Source organism: Danio aesculapii, chromosome 4 (genome assembly GCF_903798145.1).
Source record: "Danio aesculapii chromosome 4, fDanAes4.1, whole genome shotgun sequence".
Classification (NCBI taxonomy): Eukaryota; Metazoa; Chordata; class Actinopteri; order Cypriniformes; family Danionidae; genus Danio; species Danio aesculapii.
In genome coordinates, this window is record NC_079438.1 from 57,029,986 (window position 1) to 57,056,348 (window position 26,363).

Sequence of the window (26,363 nt, forward strand, 5' to 3'; positions counted from 1 at the left end):
TATCATTTTTATAATAAATTATTATAATAATTATCTTTTATTATACATTTAAAAAAATACATTTTGTTTGCATTATTTTAAATGTATAATAAAATATAAAATATTCACTGCCTTATTTTGTTTTATTGGGTTTTTTCAAGGCTTAGTGGGTAGCACTGTTGCCTTACAGCAAGAAGGTTGCTGGTTCGAGTCCCGGCATTTCTGTGTGGAGTTTGCATGTTCTCCCCGTGTTGGCGTGGGTTTCCTCCGAGTGCGACCTCTGATAAATCAGAGACTAAGCTGAAAGAAAATGAATGAACGAATGAATAAAATTATCTCAATTATATTTTCATATACATTTAAAATAATGCATCTTTTTTGCATTTTTGCATTATTTTTTAAGTATATAAAATTTTCATTGTCTTATTTTACAGTTTATGTATTTTATATTTAATTTTATTCAATGCATAATTTTATATATATAATAAAATATAATGGCGACGCAGTGGTGCAGTAGCTAGTGCTGTCGCCTCACAGCAAAAAGGTCGCTGGTTCGAGCCACGGCTGGGTCAGTTGGGGTTTCTGTGTGGAGTTTGCATGTTCTCCCCATGTTGGCGTGGGTTTCCTCTGGGAGCTCTGGTTTCCCCCTAAGTCCAAAGACATGTGGTACAAACATGTGGTTGGCTAAATTGTCCGTAGTGTATGAGTGTGAATGAGTGTGTGTGGATGGGTTGCGGCTGGAAGGGCATCCGCTGCGTAAAACATATGCTGGATAAGTTGGCGGTTCATTTTGCTATGGCGACCCCTGATTAATGAAGGGACTAAGCTGACAAGAAAATGAATGAATGAATGAATGCAAAATCAGTTATCTCAATTATAATTTCATATGCATTTAAAATAATGCATCTTGTTTGTATTATTGCATTATTTTAAAAGTATAATAGCATATAAAATATTCGCTGCCTTTATATTTTATGAATTTTTATATATAATTTTATTTATTGCATTATTTTAAATGTTTATTAAAATTCAATTATTTATAACAATATTTTCATAATTATTATAATAAAATTATAGTTTAATATACATTTAAAATAATGCAACATGTTTGCATTATTTTTAAATGTATAATAAAATATTCACTGCCTTATTCTATATTTTATAAAACATTGCATTGTTTTAAATATATAATAAAATAGTCATTTACAGTAATTCACTTATTTCTAATAATTCATAACAATAAATTAATAATAAAATAGTTATAATTAAAAAATCTCAAGAAATAGAAACAAAGCAGCCAAATGAACATTGTGATCATCAAAAGCATCCGGAAGGTCTCCATCTGTCTTCACCATATCCATTTTTCCTCTGATTCATTCATTCATTCATTTTCCTTAGGCTTAGTCTCTTTATTCATCAGGGTTTGCCACAGTGGAATGAACCGACAACTTATCCAGCATATGTATTAAACAGCGGATGCCCTTCCAGCCGCAACCCAGTTCTGGGAAACACCCATACACTCTCATATTCACACACACTCATACACTAAGGCCAATTTAGTTTATTCAATTCCCCTATAGCGTATGTGTTTGGACTGTGGGGGAAACCGGAGCACCCGGAGGAAACCCACACCAACACGGGGAGAACATGCAAACTCCACACAGAAATGCCAACTGAGCCAGCTGAGACTTGAACCAGTGACCTTTGTGCTGTGAGGCGACACTAAATTTAGTTGATCAGTAATATATTGATATTATTTGTTTGTGGATCAGTTAATAACTTCAGAAATAGTCGTTTATTTTTAACAAGCATTTGTTAGATTAAAATTCATCAAAATACATCATTTTAAATATATAATCATTTAAAATCCTCTTTATCGATGTAGTTAAAAGAAATAGCTGGTGATTTGATCATTAAAGGCATCAGTATGGTCTCCGTCCATCTCTGATTATTCATTCGTTTGCACTGAGTGTTCACGCTTGCAGGAAAAGCCCGCAAACCTCTGCGAATGCTGCTGGTTTCTTTATTCCCAGAATCCTGAGCAACAGATGATCAGCAAACGCTCATGTTTCCTCATGTTTGGCTCATATGCAGGCTTAAGTCACTGCGCTTCAATTCAAGAGCGTGACATAAGCTCTCCTAATCCGCTTTTTGTCCCCACTACCCATGATGCACTGCGGTCGGAGAAATGCGCCCGCTCCTCATCTCTCCATCTCTCCCATTTTTAAATGCATATTAATGAAGAGTTGCTCCCATGTTTAAAAATAGGTTAATGAGAGAGCGTTGCAGCATCTGACGCGTACTGGGTTGTGCAATATGATGAGAAACTGTTGTGGTCAGAATTATTAGCCCCCCTGCATATATTATTCCCCCAATTTCTGCTTAATGGAGAGCAGATTTTCTTCAACACATTTCTAATCATAATAGTTTTAATAACTCATTTCTAATAACTGATTTATTTTATCTTTGTCAGGATGACAGCACATATGTGACTAGATATTCTTCAAGATGCTAGTATTCAGCTTAAAGTCACATTTAAAGGCTTCACTAGGTTAATTAGGGTAAAGTTAAGGTAATTAGGCAAGTCATAGTATAACAGAGGTTTGTTCTGTAGACTATCCAAAACAAATATAGCTTAAGGGGGCTAATATTGTTGACCTCCTAAACATCCTATGGGAAATATTTTAATTAATATGAATAATTAAGTGAATATTGTATGGACAAAATAAAAAGTCTCTCGTTTCATATTGTGCTCTATTACTATTTTTTGTTGTTGCATTGTTTATGATAATACTTTTTCATAATTTATATGAGCACAATAATATATGCCAGAAAATACAATGTTTACATTTTTGCATTTTATTTAGGGTTACGTTTTATAATTTTTTTAACAAATGTTTTTATTAGTTTTACATTTTTTCAATAATTACCAAACAACACAACAACAATAAATAAAAAAATACAAGAAATGAGCATGATAATACAAAGAAAATGATGGTAATAATAATTAAAATAAAGACAAATAGATTTAAATAAATAAATTAAGTTATTATTAAAAACAATAAGGGCATTTAAACGTATTCAATGAAAGTACAAAGAGGCAGAGGCATTACACTGCTGCTCAGAATCTGAATTATATTGGTCCAGGTGATCAAGAAATGGTTGCCATATATCGTAAAACTATCAAGATTATCAAATACTCCATAACGGACTCTTTCCATGTCAATATTTGAGTGAGATAAGTTAACCATGTCTTAAGTTGAGGAATAGAATCTGATTTCCACAGGTTTAGAATGAGAGAGATATGTTTTATTTTTATGTTGGATAATCTTCGTTTTTGAGTTTTATTAATATTTATTTTGCATTTCTACAATTGAATCAAACATTTGCTCTGAAGTTCTAAATAAAGTGAGAAATATGAGTATATATTAGGGGTGTAACGGTACATGCATTTGTTAGGCTGAAAAACGGATCACCCTTATGCTGCGTTCACTCCAGACGCGGCACATGTGAGTAAATCGTGCTATTCACACGTAAATAGAAACGAAAACGTTTTGAGTTTACTCGCTTCAAATTCACTTCATGTTGATGCAGATTCACATCATGGGCAGAGCTTTTGTCTACCCAGTGACCCTAACTTCATTGCTAAATGGCTAACATGGATTTTACTGAGAGAATAGCTGTGCTTTATGTGGTCTTTAGGAAGGCAGATAAACAGTGTCAATTCAAGTTTGTGTCCACTAGATCCATTCAGAGGTGCACCCAGCTCTGTGAGTTCATCAACTCCTCCAGAAACTGTACCTGGATGATTTCAGCAGTGCTTCAGACTGAGTCCAGCCCAGTTTGATGAGCTGTTGTTCAGTGCCGGCAAGAAGATTTTCCCTCGGGACACCAACAGCAGGCGCTACGTCAGAATCATGGCCCTACCACCGCAAGTTCCTGATTGGTTAACGTGGCGCAAATGTCCGATGAAGTTCAGATTTTCCAACTTAAGCGATTCAACTGTGCAAAATGCTCCACTCGTGCTGCTTCATTCACACAAATTGCGTCAATAACAATGTCTCATTCGTGCGTGTCACGCTGCAGGATGTCTATTCGCTTCTTTGCATTGACTGAACATGCAAATCACTCACGCTTGATGCTTCATCCGCGTCTGGTGTGAATGCAGCATTAGGCTGAAAAAAACTAAATAAAATCAGTGTAACAACTGAGTAACCTTTCACAATAAACACGTCTGAAAACGCAAGATGCAGCGCTCAGTAGTTCCATCATGTTGCCGTTGTCATGCCAACTTGACCCAAGGTCAATAGGTCAAAATTTGGCCACAACTTTCTCAATATTTCAGCAAATGGAATATATTTTTGCTGACAAACCTTATTTTGACACCCATTTTGGGAAAACGCTTAAAAAAACAATAAGTACACTAAGTACTTATAAGTACAATAACTAGTACAATAAGACCCCCCTTTCATTATGTTGGGGGCTGTTTTTGGCCTATTGACTTCCATTATAGCTACAATTATTTTGATTTTAAAGCCATGACACCATGTAATCAAGGCTTTGCGATCAAAAATTGTCATTATAATGGAAGTCAAAAACAGCCCCCAACATTATGAAAGGGGAGTCAATTTGAACAGTACACAAGCATTAAATCTATTATGTTTAAAAATTAAAGGTCGGCGCCAGTGGTATAGTGGTTAGTGTGTTGACACATGCACTCCGGTGCTCACGGCGACCCAAGTTCAATTCCGCCTTGCGGTCCTATGCCGATCCTTCCCCTCTCTCTGCTCCCATTGCTCCCCATGCTTTCCTGTCAGTTCTCTCTACTTTCCTCTCCAATAAAGATGAAAACCCTAAAAAAAGTATTATAAAAATTAAACAGCACTTGGGATATTTTCAAAAGCAAAACAATTGAATAGGAGGACTAACAATTATGATTTCAACAGTGTGTCATTATTAAGATATTAAATGACTTACATCATGATAGCACATTTTAGTCGAGATTTTTGTTAATCTGACATGCTTTTTCTGTGTGTTTCATTGCAGATGTTCCTCGTGGCCTTGTCCTTCGCCTATTTCTCCAAGGCTTTATCCGGGAGCTATATGAAAAGCACAATAACTCAGCTGGAAAGACGCTTCGACATCCCCAGTTACTTAATAGGAGTCATTGACGGCAGCTTTGAAATAGGTAAGAAGTGTGTATTCATGCGTCAGCTTCGTGTGTGGGTCCGTCAGCTCCCTCCAGCAGTTGTGAATATGAAATATAAATTAATAAAGAAAGGGGGAAATGTTTACCGTTATTATGAGTAGGCCTGTCATGATATGTATTTATTGTTGTCAATATATATTACACCAAAATATATTGTGATAAGTGATATTATCGTCTATTTAAGACCGTTTTATGCCACTCATTATATAATGCCAGAATGACAATAGCATCACAATGCAAGTACACTTCTCCAAAGAGCACTAGCTTAATCCCTTTATTAATCTGGGGTCACCACAGCGGAATGAACCGCCAACTTATCAAGCAAATGTTTTACACAGCAGATGCCCTTCTAGCTGCAACCCATCTCTGAAAAAAATCTATACATTCACACGCATACACTGCGAACAATTTAGCTTACCCAATTCACCTGTACCGCATGTCTTTGGACTGTGGGGGAAACCGGAGCACCCGGGGGAAACTCATGCCAACACGGGGAGAACTTGCAAACTCCACACAGAAACGCCAACTGACCTAGCCGAGGCTCGAACCAGTGACCTTCTTGCTGTGAGGCGACAGCACTACCTACTGCGCCACTGCGTCGCCTTGAAAGAATATATCACATTTTTATTTTTAAGAATATAATAATAATAAAAATTATAATAATAATGATAATTCTTTTTATTTGTAAATGGCACCTTTCTGGACACCCAAGGTTGCCTACAACAAGCATCACCAGCCATAACAGAACAAATTAAAACAATTAATAAAACGTTGCCAAACAAGATGTTGATTGCATGTAGGGAGTTGCAGGTACAAACACATCGTGAGTATAAAATAACATAGTCAAAAGAAAGCCTGCTTAAAAAGATAAGTCTTGAGACGAGATTTAAAAGTGTGAAGACTATCACTGCTCCTTAGATCCAGGGGAAGCGAGTTCCTTAGGCGAGGACCCTCGGAGCTAAAAGATCTGGCACCCATTGTGCTTAATCGAGTGCGAGGTGGCACCAGGGAGAAAGAGTTGGCTGATCTAAGAGTGGAGAAGGGGTATAAATATGGAGAAGTTTGGTGAGATTATGTCATGAGATGAAGTCCTAGAGATGACACTGGTTCTAAACCAGTTGGAGTTTATTGAGAAGTTTAGAAGGAAGCCCAGAGAGAAGTGCATTACAGTAGGCAAGAGGTGAAGTAACTAATGCCTGGAGGAGAGTTGCTGTTATCGGTTGTGAAAGAAGGGTGGAGACGAGTGATTTTACGCAGGTGGAAATATGCAGTGCGCGTAATATTATTAATGTGACCTTCAAATGAGAGTGTGCTATCCAAGATGACACCCAAACTCTTTACCTGCACAGAGGGAAGAATTGTGCTATTATCAATGTTTATTGTAAAATGATCAGCTTTATCCAAAACACTTTTAGTCCCAATGAGAAGGTCTTCGGTTTTGCCACTATTTAATTTTAAAAAGTTAGCAGAAAGCCAGATATTTATTTCTGGAGGGCTTGGTGGATAGGTAGAGTTAAGTGTCATCAGCATAGCAGTAAAAATTGTATGTTGTATTCTCTAAAAATGTGACCAAGAGGCAATAAATATATGATAAACAGGAGTGGAGCTAGTACGGATCCTTGTGGGACACCAGTAGTGACGATCTGAAATCTTGACTTAAAATCCTCAATTCAAACGAAATGAGTATGTTCTGCGAGATAGGACTTAAACCATACTATTTAGGATGTGTAGTATGCAAATTGGGACACAGCAACAGTTTTCAGATGCTCTTTTGGAGGAAATTATTGAATAAACTTTGTGGATTAGTTTGTTGTGGAATATTAAAACATGTTTAGGAAGCGAGAATAACATGGAAGCGTCCTGCGTCTAAAAACAATACCTGCTGGGAACCGAGGATTCAGCAAGGAATTCACTCTGACACTCTGGTTTAGTCTTTTTACAGTCCAATAAGGCTGAGATGCTCCATGTGTGCTGCAATGTTACAGCAGTCATGCTCTGCAGTGCAGTGCTTCCACAGATCAGACGCTTACGCAACAAAATCATGTTAACAGGTCACAGCTGCAGAGGAAAGAGGCCGGCAGATCTCAGCAATGTATATAATTAATAGCAGTCAAGTTCAATAAATATAATAGTAATATAAATGGTGTCATTTTAATAGAAAATATAATGTGTCTAATAGATTTAGATATGCATGCTGTTGATTTATTTTTACAATTATTTTTATACTGAATATATAAATATTCTATCTAATATATGTTTATTATTTGTGCATTTATTAAAATATATTAGAAAAATAATTATTCATTTATGTTTCAATGTTAAATTTTATGTTAATTTTATCTCCAGTGCATCTGGAAAGTATTCATAGCGCTTCACTTTTTTTACAGCCTTATTCCAAAATGGATTAAACTCATTTATTTCCTCAACATTCTTCACACAATCCCCCATAATGAAAAAAGAGTTTTTGAAATTGTTGTAAATTTATTAAAAATAAAAACCCTGAAAAATCACATGTGCATCAGTATTCACAGCCTTTGCGCAATACTTTGTTGATGCACCTTTGTCAGCAATTACAGCCTCAAGTCTTTTTGAATAGGATGCCACAAGCTTGGCACACCTGTCTTTGGGAATTTTTGCCCATTCCTCTTTGCAGTACCTCTCAAGCTCATAGTTAGCTTCACTCTTAAATCAGAGTTAGCATCATTTTTGCTGGCTCCATCAGAGTTAGCATCACTTTTGCTGGCTCCATCAGTTAGCATTACTGTCACTGGCTCCTTCAGAGTTAGCACAACTCTCACTGGCTTCATCAGAGTTAGCATCACTCTCACTGGTTCCATCAGAGTTAGCATCACTGTCACTGGTTCCATCAGAGTTAGCATCACTCTCACTGGTTCCATCAGAGTTAGCATCACTCTCACTGGTTCCATCAGTGTTAGCATCACTCTCACTGGCTCCATCAGAGTTAGCATCACTCTCACTGGCTCCATCAGAGTTAGCATCACTCTCACTGGCTCCATCAGAGTTAGCATCCCTCTCACTGGTTCCATCAGAGTTAGCATCACTCTCACTGGTTTCATCAGAGTTAGCATCACTCTCACTGGCTCCATCAGAGTTAGCATCACTCTCACTGGCTCCATCAGAGTTAGCATCACTCTCACTGGCTCCATCAGAGTTAGCATCACTCTCACTGGCTCCATCAGAGTTAGCATCACTCTCACTGGCTCCATCAGAGTTAGCATTACTGTCACTGGCTCCATCAGAGTTAGCGTCACTCTCACTGGCTCCATCAGAGTTAGCATAACTCTCACTGGCTCCATCAGAGTTAGCATCACTCTCACTGGCTCCATCAGAGTTAGCATCATTCTCACTTGCTCCATCAGAATTATCATCACTTTTTCCAAGTCCGCCAGAGTTAGCATCAATCTCGCCGGCTACGTCAACATTAGCATTCCTCTCTCCGGCTTTGTCCTCCATCAGTATTAGCATCGCTCTCTCCATCAGACTTAGCATCACTTTTCCAAACAATTTTCCAACAAAGGCCGCAGTGTGTGTGTGTGTGTTTTCTAAATGTTTGGGTGAGTTGTTTCTCTTTGCGTAGCCTGACCTCCTCAGCCATGGTCTAAATGTCTGAGAATTCCTGTCCCCATTAAAACCATGAAGCGTCCTGAACTCCATCTTCACAAAGACCTCCGTTCATCAGGCCCGAAGCTCAGAGACAAATCATTCTGCCAATAACTGTTCCTCACAGACAAAGAGCTCAATCATGCAGAAATCAGTCGCGAAGCAGCATGTTCAGTGAGTTCAGAGGAGTTTGTGAAGTCATGAGGGACTTTTTGTGTGCCATCAATATTGGGGTTTTATTGTTGAGCGACAGTAGCAAGAAATGTGCATGCAAAATTAGTCTTATTTTACAGTGTTTACTCAACCTTAGGTGTTTTATGCTACAGTGTTTTCTTAATAATAACTCACAATAACTTGGCGCATGTGTGTGGACTGTGGGGGAAACCGGAGCACCCAGAGGAAACCCATGCCAACATGTGGAGAACATGCAAACTCCACACAGAAATGCCAACTGTTCCGGCTGGGGCTCAAACCAGCGATCTTCTTGCTGTGAGACGACAGTGCTAACCACTGAGCCACCGTGCTGCCCTTATTATTATTATCATTATTATTATTATTATTGATACAGAAAACAGTAAACATTTCCTTTCCCCAAAAATGTTATATATTACATTTTGTTTACATGTCTGTTTTATTTTGATTAACAAATTGTGTTGTGCTGTATTTTATTTTTGCATCAGTAGACAATTTTGATCCAGTCTTGTTTTTAAATATTTAGGATTATTGAGTAACTATTGTGGTTTTTATGGATAGTTTACTTTGTTGTTTACCTTTGTCTTTAGTGAATTTTTTAAATAATTTAATAATCATGGTTCTCAGTGATGGGTTGCTGCTGGAAGGGCATCCGCTGCGTAAAACATATGCTGGATAAGTTGGCGGTTCATTGCGCTGTGGGGACCCCAGATTAATAAAGAGACTAAGCCGAAAAGAAAATGAATGAATGAATGAATGAATAATTGAATGAATAATTGAATGAATAATCATGGTGGCGGCATGGTGGCTCATTGGTTAGCACTGTCACTTTACAGCAAGAAATTTCCCGGCTGGGTCAGTTGGCATTTCTGTGTTGAGTTTGCATGTCCTCCCCGTGTTGGTGGGGGTTTCCTCCGGGTGCTCCGGTTTCCCCCACAGTCCAAAGACATGCGCTGTAGGTGAATTGAATAAACTAAATTGGTGGTAGTGTATGAGTGTAAATGAGTGTGTGGGTGTTTCCCAGTACTGGGTTGCATCTAGAAGGGCATCCACTATGTAAAACATGCTGGATTAGTTGGTGGTTCATTCCACTGTGGTGACCCCTGATAAATAAAGGGAGTTAGCCGAAGGAAAATGAATGAATATGTTCGTTTAAAATCAACTTGAAATCAAAATTCAACGTTTGTTTTTGCTATTCTTAAGGTGAAATATTAATCCATGCAAGTTAATTAAAAGTTTGTTTTGATCATCTACAATCGAAGTCTGACCATTCAACCTGTTCGCTTACATCCAAGGCGACTGCGTATTAATGCACAAAAATGCATATTAATGCATACAAATACACTGCATAAAACATCTGTAAAGGAGCAGTTCTTCGTCTTTGTGATTCATGTTTTGATATTTCATTTTTCTCCATTATTTCTGCTTTTGAATTGCATTATGGGACTTTTATCTTTCTTTTCAACAACTTTTAACCTTGAAAAGTTAGACAAAAGTGACTTTTTTGAACATTTTTAATAGTTTAAAGTGCTCTATTGTCTGTGTTGGTGTTGTATATTAAGCTACAAAAACCTTGTAATAAACAGCCAGCACATTTTCTGTCATCTTACAGACTTATTTCTCTGTATATTATTTCTTATACGTAACTGAAATGTAAGTAAAAGTCACTATGTTAAACTGTAGAGTTGAATTTTCAACATCAAAAGTTAACAGAACAGAGATCAACATCCCATAATGCAATTCACAACTGTAAATAAAGTATGGAAACTGTTCATTACAGATATCTTCTACAGTGTAAGTGAATGGAAACATAGCTAGTCTAACCAGCTCTCGTTTTCTTTCTAGGCAACTTGTTAGTGATCGCCTTTGTGAGTTACTTTGGTGCCAAACTTCACCGTCCGAAGATCATCGCCATCGGCTGCCTGTTGATGTCACTCGGGACGTTTCTCATTGCTTTGCCCCACTTCATAATCGGCCGGTAAGTCAGAGTGTGTGTTTCTGTCACAGCGAGGGTCACATGGATCCAGTTTGATCTTGTTAAAGAGCGCAGATGCCTTTGAGTTTGCGGTCAGACTCTTGTGTCGTCTCTGTGTTTCTTGGCATCGTGAAGCTGCTCTGTGTTTTTAGTGGATGTAAAGAACAAGCTGAATTTTGCATGACGTTCACATTTACCTTTGAGTATTATTGAGCATGTGGCAGGTTTACAGTTGTATACACCGCACTTATAGATGTCCCCAAATGATGTTTACATGAGCAAGAACTTTTTCACAGTATTTCCTATAATGTTTTGTCTTCTGGAGAAAGTTTTATTTGTTTTATTTCAGTTTTTAATTTTTTAAACCCATTTTAAGGTCAACATTATTAGCCCCTTTAAGCAGTATTAGTTTTGGATTGTCTCCAAAACAAACCACTGTAATACAATGACTTGCCTAATTACCCTAACTTTACCCTAATTAACCTAGTTAAGCCTTTAAATGTGACTTTTGGCTGAATACTAGCATCTTAAATAATATCTAGTCAAATATTATGTGCTGTCATCCTGACGAAGATAAAAGGAATCAGTTATTAGAAATGAGTTATTAACGCCGTTATATTTGATGTCCAGTGCTGAATTATGGATGTTTTCTTGCAGATATAAGTTTGAGACGTCGATCCGCTTGTCTGTGAACTCCAGCAGCAGCCTCTCTCCGTGCCCACTGAGCTCCGCTGAACCCAGCACATCTTCAGTGCCCAGCGCAGGTACAAACACAAAGAGTCCCGCTGGTCAACCCAGTAAAAAAACCTGTCAGGGACTAACACATATATTAACATATATTAATTATATACTGTACAGCATCACGTGGGTTAATGTAGCAGGGCTTTTTTACTTGATAGCACCGGTGCTCCCAAAAATTTAAGAGCTTCCACCAAATATGAAAGATCACCACTGCTAAGTGTATATAAATGGATTTATTGAATTTGAACAACGTTAATTTGGACTAACAAAAACCAGAAACAACTATCTAACTAATGCTGTGGGGACTTATTCATTTTGGAATTATTGCAGAAATATCAATGTCTAATAATTATAAAATAAATTATTTTATTATAATTAAATGAAGCATTGCAGTAAGAAATATATTTGCGTACATTGGCATTTCCCATGGTCACAAAAGTTCCCTGTCATCTGACAGCGGAAAGCCTTGAGTGATTGACAGCTAATATGAACCAATATAGCGTCAGGGAAGAGCGATTCAGCACGTTTTTAGAAATAATCAAAACAAGTTGCACTGCCATTATATGAAATCGCACAAATGTTCCCAAATATATTATGAGGTCGCATAGATTAAGTTTCGGGCGCATATGTGACCAATATGGTAGCAATTTTAAGCCCTGTGTAGTCTTATTTAGTTTAAGCAATGTAAATTATAATCATTTTCTATTATAATCATATGTATGCTTGTCTTCTTCCTCTTCCTCCTCTTCATCTAACTCCTCTTCTTCTATTCCTTTTTCTTCCTCTGCTTCCTTTTCTTCTTCCTTTTCCTATTTTTTAATCTTCTTCCTCTTTCTCCTTTTCCTTTTTTCTCTCTTTCTTCCTCTTCTTCTTTATCTTTGTCTTCTGATCTTTTTTCTTTGTATTTTACTTCCTTTCCTCTTTCCTCCTCTTCCTTTTATTTTTCTCAATTCTCTTCCACCTCTTCCTCTTTTTCCTCTTCATCTTCTTCATCTTTGTCTTCTCCTTTTTCCTTGTCTACTTCTTCCTGTTCTTCTTCTTCCTCTTCGTTGTCTTGTTTCTCCTTCCTCTTCCTCCTGCTTCCTCATAATTTTTTTCCTCTTTTTCATTTTCTTTCTCTTCTTTTTCTTTAACTTTGTCTTCTCCATTTTTCTTTGTCTACTTCATTTTCTTCTTCATCTACCTCTTGTTTTTTTCTCCTTCCACTTCTTCTTCCTTTTTATCTTCTTCCTCTTTTTCTTTTTCCACTTCCCCCTCTTTGCGGTTTTCTTCTTCCTCTTGTCTTCCTCTTCATTCTCTTCTTCTTCCTCCTCTTTTTTCTCTTCCCCTCTTTCCTCCTCCTCCTCAGGTTGTGAACACGAGTCTCGGTTGTCGATGTGGATTTATGTGTTTCTGGGGAATATCCTGCGTGGGATTGGAGAGACTCCAGTGCAGCCGCTGGGAATCTCCTACATCGATGATCACGCTCTGGAGGAGAACGCAGCTTTCTACATCGGTTAGCATGCTAGAAACTTTCATATGTTAAAAAGTAAACTTATGGAAACATAATAGCACATTCTGACACCTTGATAAAACATGCTAGCATCACATACACACATAAAAACATGCAACTAAAGACATGCTAGCATCTTGACAGAAATATGGTAGCAAAATATCAGCCCATGTTTGCATGTAACTGTTTGCTAACATGCGTGCTTACAAACATGTCAGAATAATGGCAGAAATGTGTTAAATGCTTTAACTAACCTGTTAAATTAATGATAAATGCACTATATAAATACACATTACTTACTAAAGTACGCTAGAAACATGTTAAAATATGCTAGCAGTTTGATAAAACAAGCTGTAACTGCTTCAAACATTCCAGTCAAGCAGCAAAGTTTCTTAAACTAAATCTGTTTTACTCATATATCTACTTACATAGCAACACTTATTTAATATTTAGCTAGCTTTCTAGCTTGTTAGCTAGTGTAATCTTTTTTTTAACACATATAAATGGCTTTCAGACAGATATTAGTTTGTTCTACACTTGTAAATCACTTTGGATAACAAAATGCACAACTATAAGTCTAATTACACATGATTGTACATCTACACAGTGTATTATGTAGCATTATTATATCTATATCCATAAATATCCATATCTACTTATGTAGCAGCTCTTATTTAATATTTAGTTAGCCAGTGTAATCTTTTTTAACACATATTAATGGCTTTCGGACAGATATTACTTTGTAAATCACTTTGGATCACAAAATGCACAACTATAAATCAAGTGAGTAATGAACTGTACATCTACACACATGTAAAACGGTGTGTATTATGTAGCATTATTATATCTATATCCATATCTACTTATGTAGCAGCACTATTTAAATATTTAGTTAGCTTTCTAGCTTGTTAGCCAGTGTAATCATTTTTTAACACACATTAATGGCCTTCACACAAATATTAGTTTGTTCCACACTTGTAAATCACTTTGGATAATAAAATGCACAACTATAAGTCTAATTACACATGATTGTACTTCAACAGTGTGTATTATGTAGCATTATTATATCTATATCCATAAATATACATATCTACTTGTGTAGCAGCACTTATTTAATATTGAGCTAGCTTTCTAGCTTGTTAGCCAGTGTAATCTTTATTCTTTAACATAAATAAATGGCTTTCAGACAGATATTAGTTTCTTCCACACTTGTAAATCACTTTGGATAACAAAATGCACAACTATAAGTCTAATTAGACATGATTGTACATCAACAGTGTGTAATATGTATCATTATTATATCTATATCCATAAATATACATATCTACTTATGTAGCTGCACTTAATTAATATTTAGTTAGCCAGTGTAATCTTTTTTAACACATATTAATGGCTTTCAGACAGATATGACTTTGTAAATCACTTCGGATCACAAAATGCACAACTATAAACCAAGTGAGCAATGAACTGTACATCTACACTCATGTAAAACGGTGTGTATTATGTAGCATTATTATATCTGTATACATATCTACTTATGTAGCAGCACTTATTTAATATTTAGCTAGCTTTCTAGCTTGTTAGCCAGTGTAATCTTTTTTTTAACACATATTAATGGCATTCAGACAGATATTAGTTTTGTAAGTCACTCTGGGTAATAAAATGCATAAATATAAATCAAATTAGTAATGAACTGTACATCTACACTCATGTAAAACAGTGTGTATCATGTAGCATCATTATGTATATATATATATATATATATATATATATATATATATATATATATATATATATATATATATATATATATATATATATATATATATATATATATATATATATCTTCTTGTGTAGCTGCACTTGTTTAATATTTAATTACCTTCCTAGCTTGTTAGTCTTTATTCTTTAACATGAATGAATTGCTTTCTGACAGATTAGTTTGTTCCAATTTTGTAAATCACAACAAAATGCACAACTATAAATAAAATTAGACATGAATTGTACATCCACACTGTGTATTATGTAGCATTATTATATCCGTAATTCATAAATCCAGCTGTGTATAATATTTAGCAGATCTCAAATTCATGTTTTCACTCTTTTGTTTTCATTTCTAGCTGTAATCTTGTGATAAAGACGTGATAAAGATGTGATTTAGTACGACTGTGGAACTGCTTTGGCCTTTATCTGTATTGATTGTTCTTGCTAGAGAGCTTTGTTTTTCTTGGTAAGCGGCACAGACTCGAGTCCGCTAATAATCGATTTGTGTCCCGTCTGCTTCAGGATGTGTCCAGACTATCTCCGTCATCGGGCCGGTTTTCGGGTATCTGCTGGGCTCCGTCTGTGCCAAGATATACGTGGACATTGGGTTTGTCAACATGGGTGAGTGAACCACAGCAGCGTTTCCTAAAAGAGTCACTGAGCTCAGACACATTGAGCCTGAATAACACCAGTGCTATTTCACGGTTATTCACATAGATAAATGTCACATTTACAGGTAAGGGGGAAATGATTTGCCCTTCTGTGCAATAATAATTCTTTTTCAAATATTTCTCAAATGATATTTAATGGATTAGGAAAATATTTCTGTTTTAGTCATTTTAGTATATAAAATTAAACTAGGGTGGGTAGCACGAGCGCCTCACAGCAAGAAGGTCACTTGTTTAAGCCTCGGCTGGGTCAGTTGGCATTTCTGTGTGGAGTTTGCATGTCCTCCCCGTGTTGGCGTGGGTTTCCTCCGAGTGCTCCAGTTTCCTCTACAGTCCAAACACATGCGATATTGGGGAATTGAGTAAGCTGAAAATGCCGTAGTGTGTGAATGTAAGAGTGTATGGGTGTTTCCCAGTACTGGGTTGCAGGTGAAAGGGCATCTGCAGCGTAAAAACAAATGCTGGATAAGTTGGCGATTCATTCCGCTGTGGCGACTCATGATTAATAAAGGGACTAAGCCGAAAAGAAAATGAATGAATGAATGACAATTAATAAAATAAATTAATAATAAATAACCAATTTAAATAAAAAAACTAATTTAATAAATATAAATAAATAAATATCTTAGTGTTCAAGTATATATATATATATATATATATATGTATATGTGGTATTTTAAAATAACGTCAGCTGTCATTTTTTAGTACAGTTTGGGTTATATCAATTAAGTATTTCAATTAAAATAGTTTTTTGTAATATATGAGAATAAAAAAAGAGAGAAATTTTGCTTTTGGAAGATTTATATCAATAAATATTTATATCATAAATGTTATGAATTTTTATTTTAGTAAAACAAACATTTAATTTGTGTTTTTGCATCTTATTGCAATAAAACGAGTTATTTATATAATTTTTTTTATTTTAATTATCTCCATATAATTGTTAATTTATTTTTAAACTAATTCTAAACTAAATTAAAAGTTGCCTAATAATAATTGTAGACTCATTTCAGAATTGCGGGCACATTTCAGGTATTAAGGGGGTCGCACACCGGATGCGCTGCTCGGGGACGCGCCGCATTGAACCACGCATCGTCATGCATTTTAGAATTCTAAACAAAGGTTTCTATCAAGGTACACACACCGCGCCACAAGTCGGCAGCTGTCTGCAGTGACCACTGCTGCGCAACAGAGCGCGATCTGAATAGTTTAATTTAAAATTTAACATGCGAATGTGCGCGTCTGGTATGACATTTTTTAAAATGTGCGCTGTGTCTCGGCGCATTTGGTGCGCAACCCACTTTAGGGTATCCGCTGTGTAAAACATATACTGGATAATTTGGCGCCAGAGAATGTGACATCACTTAAAGCAAGTCATATGCCTTTTCTGTCAGTGCTTTGCAGATTAATAATCGATGTAACAGAGTTGACCAGAATCAAGACACAAACACAAAATGTGTGTTTTTTTATTACTGAAATGACAAATAATATAGAAAATAGATGTATAATGCAAATGTTAACTGAACTTAGTAAAGTAAACAGATAAAGAAGATGAAAATTAGACCTATTAGACTAGAGAACTGAAACTGAATGTATGATTCAGGCAGAGTAAGTCAACAATAGGTAGAGTGGGAGTCTTTAAGTTAATATTTCAAGACAAAAATGTCCCTAAACACACATGCAGACATTATTTTAAGTGATATAAATTGTGTTAATAGTCAAAACATTTTCATTAAGGTTTTTGTTGATAGGAAAAACAATTGAATGTTATCTTGAATATGTAAATTTTATTCTAGAATTACCCTAATACTCTGTTTATTTAATATAGAAATAAATGATTGTGTTAGTTTTATGGTTTTAATATGGTCTATGTAGAATCTACTGCACTAATCTGATTTATGTCGAATGTGTGGATTTTTCTTGCACTGTGTGGGACACAATTGGCTTGAACAGAGAGAAAGAAGCATATCATTCTGTACATGTGAGTGTGTTTTGGCTCATTTGTGATTCATAAATACTAAAAGGCTTTTAAAGGAGGACTTAATAGTAAAACTGACTCTGACTCTGGAGGAAATCCAGCTATTATTCATATTGTGTTTGCATTCAGAACAAAAGCAGGAGGAAATCAGAAACCCTGTTGTTCTTTGTTTGAAAGCTGCGGAGGCTGTTTATGTTGGATCCGAGTGTGTTTTTGGCATTCATATGCGCTCTTTAGTTGACTGCGGACGATGTAAAGCTTCATAAATATTAAGCTGTGGTTTATCCAACAGCTGTTTCAGATGAGACGCACACCAAAAAAAGAGACTGAGAGGTGAAAGTGGACATAAGCTGAAATATGTAATACGCTTAAATTGCACTGCATTAATATTAGATGTGTGCGCCCAAATAATGATGTATGAAACCGATTGCTTCCAGAATGGTTTTTGGCATTGGCAAAGTTTAGGTTTGTATGTGAATTAAAGCGTGCTGCAGACACAGGCCATTGCTTTATGGGTAATACAGCGTTACGTTACGCCCTAAAGCCATGAGATATTATATATACAAGTTTCAGCCAATAAAAACTATATCCTATAACTCAATGCATAGTTTCACCATTAGTTTTGTGAAATGAGCCATTAAAACAAAGCAAAGACAGCATCATCTGTATCATGAGCATATATTCTGCTTATATAGAGATGTCTAGACCATAATGCTAACAGAACTAGTCAGTCTATGTTGTATATTGGTGTCTGCATTATATCGCATTTACTAAAGTAATTTTATATTCATAGAAACAGTATTAAATGCATTAAAACTATTAACTATAAACCTATCTATTGCATTTGTGCATTAAAACTATTAACTATAAACCTATCTATTGCATCTATGCATTAAAACTATTTACTATTTAATTTTTAATAATGCATTAGTAAATGTTATACAGGTTAACATAGTAACTCACATTAACTTATGAAACCTTATTGTAAAGTGTGGCCATTATTTTTATGCACACACATATATACACACTGGTCTTTTTTATTTTTAGTTTAGTTTAGTTTTTTTATTTATTTTATTTTATTAATTAATTTTATTTTTTTAATTTATTTTAATTTTATTATTTTATTTTTGTTTTTATTTAATTAATTTTATTTATTTATTTAAATGATTTATTTATTTATTTATTTTAATTTTATTTTTATTTTTTTATATATTTCTTTTTATTTTATTTTAGTTTAGATTTAGTTTTTAATTTATTTTATTATTTTATTTTATTAATTAATTTAATTTTAGTTTTAGTTTTTTTTTATTTTAATTAAATTTTATTTTTATGTAATTAATCAATTTTATTTATTTATTTAAATGTAAACTTTTTTATATTTATTTATTTATTTATTTTAATTTTAATTTTATTTTTTAATTTATTTTATTATTTTATTGTTTTATTTTTATTGATTTATTTTATTTATTTGTATTTTAGTTTTAGTTTTAAATTTATTTTATTTCATAATTTAATTTTATGTTTATTTGATTAATTAATTTATTTATGTTAGTTATTTATTTAAATTTTAATTTACATTTTTATTTTATTTTAATTAATTTATTTTAATTTTAGTTTTTTTATTTTATTATTTTATTTTATTTTATTTTAATTATGAAACCATGTAAAGTGTGGCCATTATTTTTATACACACACATTATTTACAGGTTATAGAGAGAAAATGTCTGCACTTGATTACTTATGTGGCAGTGTAATATTATATATTTATTTATTTAATTTGTTTTTTACTTGCAAATTTTTACTTGCAATTTCATTGCTGTTTTCTGAAATCTCCAGCATTTGGGTCTTCTGTCAGTGTATGAGACTCAGATACTGTGTTTTTCTGTCCTCCCAGAGAGCATCAGCATCACTCCAGGAGACGCGCGCTGGGTCGGTGCCTGGTGGCTGGGTTACCTGATTGCCGGATTCATTACCCTGCTCTCAGCCGTGCCCTTCTGGTTCCTGCCCAAGTCTTTACCGCTGCCAGAGAGACGACTGGGCAAATACTCTCCGGAGCGCAGCAGCTTCATCAAAGACTCGGCTCTGCTGGAGCACAAATACCAGGCAGACGAGCCGGCTAACTTCCTGGAAATGGCCAAAGGTAAAGCAGCTGCATCTCACTGGAAGAGTAAAGAGTTCAGATTTCTGACAGTGAGGTCATAATGATAATGTCATCACAACTGTAGCAATAATATATCAATCTTTCACACCAGGTATTATTTTGGCATGCAATATATTTGACAGTGTTTTATGGCACTTAATTTTGATTCATTTTTTAGGAAGATAAAAATTAAGGTTTAATAAATCAGATGCATTTACTTGAGAAGCAAAAACACATTTTATGTATGGGTATACAGTCGAAGTCAGAATTATTAGCCCCCCTGAATTATTAGCCCACATTTATTATTTTCCCCAATTTCTGTTTAAGGGAGAGCAGATTTCCTCAACACATTTCTAAACACAATAGTGTTAATAACTCATTTCTAATAACTGATTTATTTTATCTTTGCCATGATGACAGTAAATAATATTTGACTAGATATGAAGTGACATTTAAAGGCTTAACTAGGTTAATTAGATTAACTAGGCAGGTTAGGTAAGTTATTGTATACTGATGGTTTGTTCTGTAGGAAAAAAAATAGCTTAAAGGGGCTAATAATATTGACCTTAAAATGGATCATAACAATTTTTAAAACTGCTTTTATTCTAGCCAAAATAAAACAAATAAGACTTTCTAAAAATGTCCTTGCTCTGTTAAACATCATTTGGGAAATATTTAAAAAAAGAAAAGAAAATTCAAAGGGGGGCTAATAATTCTGACTTCAACTATATATATATATATGTATATGTATGTATGTATATGTATGTATTTTTGCTTCTCAAGTAAATGCATTTGATTCATGTATGTGTGGATATTGTGTGGGAAAAAAACAAGACACAAGTACCTGTTTAGAAAAGACATTTTTGCAGTGCATATGATTACACAAGTGCATACGTTACAAAGCAACGTTTTTACACTGCATTAAATGATAAGATTACCACAAACATCTTTAGTTAGACAAAAAGATAATACAATTAAATTCAAGCAAAATATTTCAAGTAAATTAGATTTTTTTTTTCTCTTTTTTACTTCATAAAGTTAAATAAAGTGTACTAAGAGAGTTATTTTGTTAGATCAGCTCCAGATTTGTCTTCAGTACTGACTAATCTAATGTATATGCACAAATATAATATTGTATAGCTTCCTAACAAACATATGAATGTAAAAGAGAGATTTATGAGGAGTGAACTCGGATATGCTGAGCACATATCTCTTATCACTTAAGATATATATTTATCTCATATATCTTATACACCTTAAATTAAATTAGATTTAAATCCTTTAAAAACATGTATGTTAAGGGTCTTGAAAAGTTCACAGTTTATTACAACAAACGATGCAGTTTTAAAAGAAATCTAAATTGACCTGAATGTGTAAAATGTTCTGCTTTTGTCGTTGTCAGACTTTTTGCCAACGCTGAGATCTCTCCTGGGGAACCCGGTCTACTTTCTGTATCTGTGTGTGACCATCATCCAGTTCAACTCTCTGATCGGCATGGTCACATACAAACCAAAATACATCGAGCAGCATTACGGACAGTCTGCATCCAAAGCCAACTTCCTGATGGGTTCGTCCTCCTCCAAACACACCTTTATATTCAATTCAAGTGTATTTGTATAGTGCTTTTCAGAATTATTGTTGTTTCAATATTATTATTGTTTATTATCAAATTCAGAAAGGTTAAAGTTATTAGTTACTATAGCTTTGATAGTTACTAATAAATGTAACTAATTTACTAGTAGCTAATAGCTTTTAATTAATACTTATGGCTGTTTCCACTGAGTGGTATGGTTGTCACGTTGGGCTTACAAAATTACAAGATATATCCAAGTGCAGCAAGTTTTAATAAAGAAATAACAAGGGGACAGGCCAGGTACAGAAATCCAGCAGAGACAAAAAGTACACAAGGTGAATCAAACAATGTTTAAACAGGTATTTAAAAACATAATCAAAACATGAAACAAAGTGGGGTGGTGCGGTGGCACAGTGGGTAGCGCAGTCGCCTCACAGCAAGAAGGCTGCTGGTTCAAGCCCCTGCTGGGTCAGTTGGCATTTCTGTGTGGAGTGTGCATGTTCTCCCCATGTTGGCGTGGGTTTCCTTTGGGTGCTCCGGTTTCCCCCACAGTCCAAAGGCATGTGTTGTAGGTGAATTGGGTAGGCTAAATTGTCCGAAGTGTATGTGTGTGAGTGAGAGTGTATGGATGTTTCCCAGTGATGGGTTGCAGCTGGAAGGGCATCCGCTGCGTAAAACATATGCTGGATAAGTTGGCGGTTCATTCCACTGTGGCAAGCCCTGATTAATAAAGGGACTATGCTGAAAAGAAAATGAATGAATGAAACAAAGTAAAATAAACAAACTAATACAATGAGTCGGTGATCAGACTAGGACCAGATAAGAGCCAGACAGAACAAAACCGAATCATGCAAACAGAGTACACCAGCAAAAATCCAAAGGCAAACTAAACAAAGACAACACTAATTAGACAAATGACGGACTGCTGGAAACAAGTAGTGATCACGTGAACAACCACAATACAGGAACAAAAAACAAAATATAACTAGTGCCCAAAAGACCACAAGATGGCACTACAGCGGATGTGACAACAGTACGGTACGGTTTGCTTCGCTACGCTTTCCACTGTCAAAAGGTACCAAAAGTACCATGCTACTTTTTGGGTATCCTTTCCAAAGGGTACCTAGCAAAACAATAGGGTAACAAAAGGTGGAGCCAGACGCCCAGCTGAACGCTATTGGTTTGCAGTGAAACATCACTAGCTCGTGTACAAGCCAGGAAATAAAGGAAGCGTAATTTTTAAATACACAGTGGAGACATTACACAGTAATAATATATACATATAATAACAAACCTTATTGTTGTCTTGATGAACAGCCACAAAGCCAAGAAGAAGAGCAGAATCTGCCGTGTGTCCTGTTGTTGTTTACGAGGCCGTCTAAAAGCGCGAGTGGTTTCACTTTCTTGAGAGCTCCGCGGTTGTCTACAGAAGTTAGACAATAACTTGCCTAAGTACTCTAACTTTACCCTTATTACCCTAGTAAAGCCTTTAAATGTCACTTTAAGCTGAATACTAGTATCTTAAATAATATCTAGTCTAATATTATGTGCTGTCATTATAGCAAAATAAAAGAAATCAGTTATTAGAAATGAGTTATTAAAACTATTATGATTAGAAATGTGTTGGAAAAAATATCTCCGATAAATAGAAATCGGGAAACAAAAATATACAGGAGAGCTAATAATTCAGACCTCCAGTGTTTAAACAGCTATCCTGCAGTTATATAGTATATAGGTGATGTATATGTGTGCATGTTCAATGAAGTGTATTTATGCATTAGGTGTATGTGTTTGACAGGTCTTGGATCTCATCAAGTGGCTTTTTTCTGCTGTAATACAACATCTGATGTATTAGAGATCACAGCGCAGGGTTTAACGTGGTGTCATGTTTTCATTGGATCGCAGGGATTTTATTAATGTGTGCTAAATATTAGTCTACGGTTTTGATATCAAATCTGGAGGCTTACACGGCTCGGTTAAATCACAGTGTGATATAAACGATGACCACATATGAAAGGGAAAGAAATCCAACAATAATATCAGCACACAACGTATGCATTGTGTGCATTTGTGGAAACGGCATCAGGGTTTTTGGAAATCAGACAGGAGGGAAAACAAATAGGCCTGTTTTGTATTCCTGAGCCTTTGTTGCTGCTTTGATCCGGGTTTTCCTGATGCCGTCTGTTTTTTCAGGAGTTATCAACATCCCAGCCGTAGCCTTGGGAATGTTTTCGGGCGGCGTGATCATGAAGAAGTTCAAGCTGAGCATCATGGGAGCAGCCAAGTTTGCGTTGGGAACGTCTCTGCTGGGTTATTTTCTGTCTCTCTTCTTCTTCAGCATGGGCTGTGAAAACGCAAGCGTGGCTGGAATCACCACCTCCTACAACGGGTACGATAAAAGCTTCAGTTTGTGTCTGATCTGGGGTCAGCTGGATAAATACTGTACGACAAAACTGTGTGTTCATTTACCTGCTTATACTTTGTGCTACATCCATTTAGGGTGAATTGCAGTTTGAATAGTTTCAATAGTACTTTTCTCCCCTTGTAAATATCCTAAATATTTATGCAATGAATTAAGTGTCTCTTATATACAGTTCTTATGAGTACATCCCTCAAAAATGTATCCTTTATATGAATATTTTCTAGAAGATGCTTTACAATATTATATTAGTGCATATACATTAGATTAGTCAGTACTGAAGACAAATCTGGAGCTGATCTAACAAACTAACTGAAGATAGCGGTCTACAAATTAATAGTACAAATTTGTATGTCAGGGAAAAATTCATTCATTCACTCATTTTCCTTCGATTTTTATTATTCATCAGGGGTCACCACAGTGGGATGAACCGCCAACTTATCCAGCATATGTTTTACACAGCGGATGCCCTTCCAGCTGCAAATTAGGGAAAAATATTAAATAGAAATTTAAAAAAGAGGAGAAATCAAGAGAAACAACAAAAAAATAGTTTTAATTAGTTGAAATGTTTGTAATTATTTTGTTTTCAACATTTAGCTTGAATTTAAATGTATTAATTTTTCTATTTCTAAAGATGTTCGATTACTAAAATATTATTTTGATAAATATATCTCTTTAATGAATCTGTTTTGTTTAAATGCACCAAGATATATTCACTGAAGGATTAATAAAAATATTAATATCTAAATGGGGTGCAGTCCTTCATGCTGAGCACTGTAGGGTTGTGCAGAACTCACAGTTAATTAATAGGCTCACTTTTATTGAAGGAGGCAGCAATGTTGATCTCAACCCTCAGAATGCTGTGTTAATATAAAGCAGGGGTCACCAAATTTGTTCCTGGAGGGCCGGTGCCACAGATTTTAGCTCCAACCCTAATCAAACACACCTGAATGAGCTAATCGAGATCTTAATGGGTATACTTGAAACACCCAGGCAGGTGTGTTGAGGCAAGTTGGTGCTAAACCCTGCAGGGACACCGGCCCTCCAGGACCGAGATTGGTGACCCCTGATATAAAGAGACAAATGTATGCAGCTTGTTTAATTATGATCTTACAAGTGTTTCATTTAAAATGTTTAATCATCCTTGTTACTAAAAGTAAATGCTTAAAGTAAAACCAGGAATTAGTTAACAGTCATGAAACCTTTATAATCATGACGTGACACATGCTTATGCATGTTTATGCATGCTTTTGTAGACTGTCATTAGGTGTCATTCGCACTGTTATGACATTTTAAATGCAAAGATGACATTGTTTGTCATGACATCTTGTCATAAATGCATCATAACTTGTCATAAACATGATTGAGCTGAGGCAATTATAATAATTGTGTCATGAATATTTTTCTGATCGTGTTTTCACTGTATTTGTCATTAAAATGTCTCATTAAAAGTGTCATTAATCATTTTTAGCTGCGTCATTAATATTTAATGGCATTTTACTGACAATTTCAGCTTGTAGCTCTGTAGTTGAGGTCAAAAACAATATTAATGACGCTGTTATAAAAGTCATGAGACGTTTATAATGGCTTCATAACAATCATGTTAATGACTGATTCTGTTGTCTTGGTCATGTCAAGTTATCATGACAAAGACAAAAACAGGTCGAGATGTATTTGTTAAGGTCAAGTTATCATAAAATGACAACTGAGTGAATGACAGACGACATAAGCATGTATAAAATCTCATTCACATTCATGACATGTCACGTCATGATTATTAAGGTTTCATGACAGTCAGATATTATTATGAGACAGATATAATTCAATTTCAAGTGACAACATGTATTTATTTGCTGGTTTATTTATTTATTTATTTATATAAAATGTCATAACTGAGTGAATGACACCTAATGACAGTTGTTATAAACATGCAGAAAATTATGCGTGTCATGTCATGATTCTAAAGTGTTGGTGACCATCTTATAAACACCCCTTCAATTAAAGTGTTACCAACATGTTGCATATATGATAATATATTTTATAAATCCAAATATCTGAGTATATGTCATGTATGTCATTTCTATAAATACATCAGACTTCACTGTGGTATAACATGTTTCTCCAATACTTGTGTGTGTCCATCAGGACGGAGAGTCTGTTTATGGCGGACGGCTCTCTGCGAGCGTCCTGCAACGCGGCCTGTCATTGCCCTGAAAAGAACTGGGACCCGGTGTGCGGAGAAGACGGCCTCACCTACGTGTCCCCGTGCCTGGCTGGATGCCGGACGTCCCACGGCTCAGGAATGGACACGGTGAGCATGATTCTGGAACAATGGCGAGTGTTTGTTATCCTTTTTTCTTCAAAGCCACAATGCGGTGCTCTTGAACTGGACTTTTCCCAGCGCTCCCTGAAGGGTGTGTGCACTACCTGTTTGTCTGCAGCTCAAAGGCCAGATTGAATTTTTGGGCTTCTCTGAAACTTCCTTCCCCGTCTGTCTTTGAGGAGAGCAGGTTTTATTATTGCGTGTGTCTCAGTGCATCTGAAAGGCTGAAGTATTTTAATGTGCAGACGCTGGTTTCCGCTTCTCATCCTCTCTGTGTGTGTGTTTCATA

General features: G+C 35.4%; 1 protein-coding gene across 2 annotated transcripts in view; it reads left to right on the forward strand.

The window, feature by feature from the left end:
- slco1c1 (solute carrier organic anion transporter family, member 1C1) overlaps window positions 1-26,363 on the forward strand; it is a 59,279-nt gene that overhangs the window by 24,015 nt on the left and 8,901 nt on the right. For both annotated transcript variants that reach the window (XM_056456206.1, XM_056456208.1), the window contains exons 3-11: window positions 5,026-5,167; window positions 10,847-10,979; window positions 11,634-11,740; window positions 13,066-13,212; window positions 15,496-15,594; window positions 19,514-19,759; window positions 21,162-21,326; window positions 23,526-23,721; window positions 25,897-26,062. In XM_056456206.1, coding sequence (XP_056312181.1) covers window positions 5,026-5,167; window positions 10,847-10,979; window positions 11,634-11,740; window positions 13,066-13,212; window positions 15,496-15,594; window positions 19,514-19,759; window positions 21,162-21,326; window positions 23,526-23,721; window positions 25,897-26,062 — 1,401 coding nt within the window. The remainder of the gene's footprint in view (window positions 1-5,025; window positions 5,168-10,846; window positions 10,980-11,633; window positions 11,741-13,065; window positions 13,213-15,495; window positions 15,595-19,513; window positions 19,760-21,161; window positions 21,327-23,525; window positions 23,722-25,896; window positions 26,063-26,363) is intronic.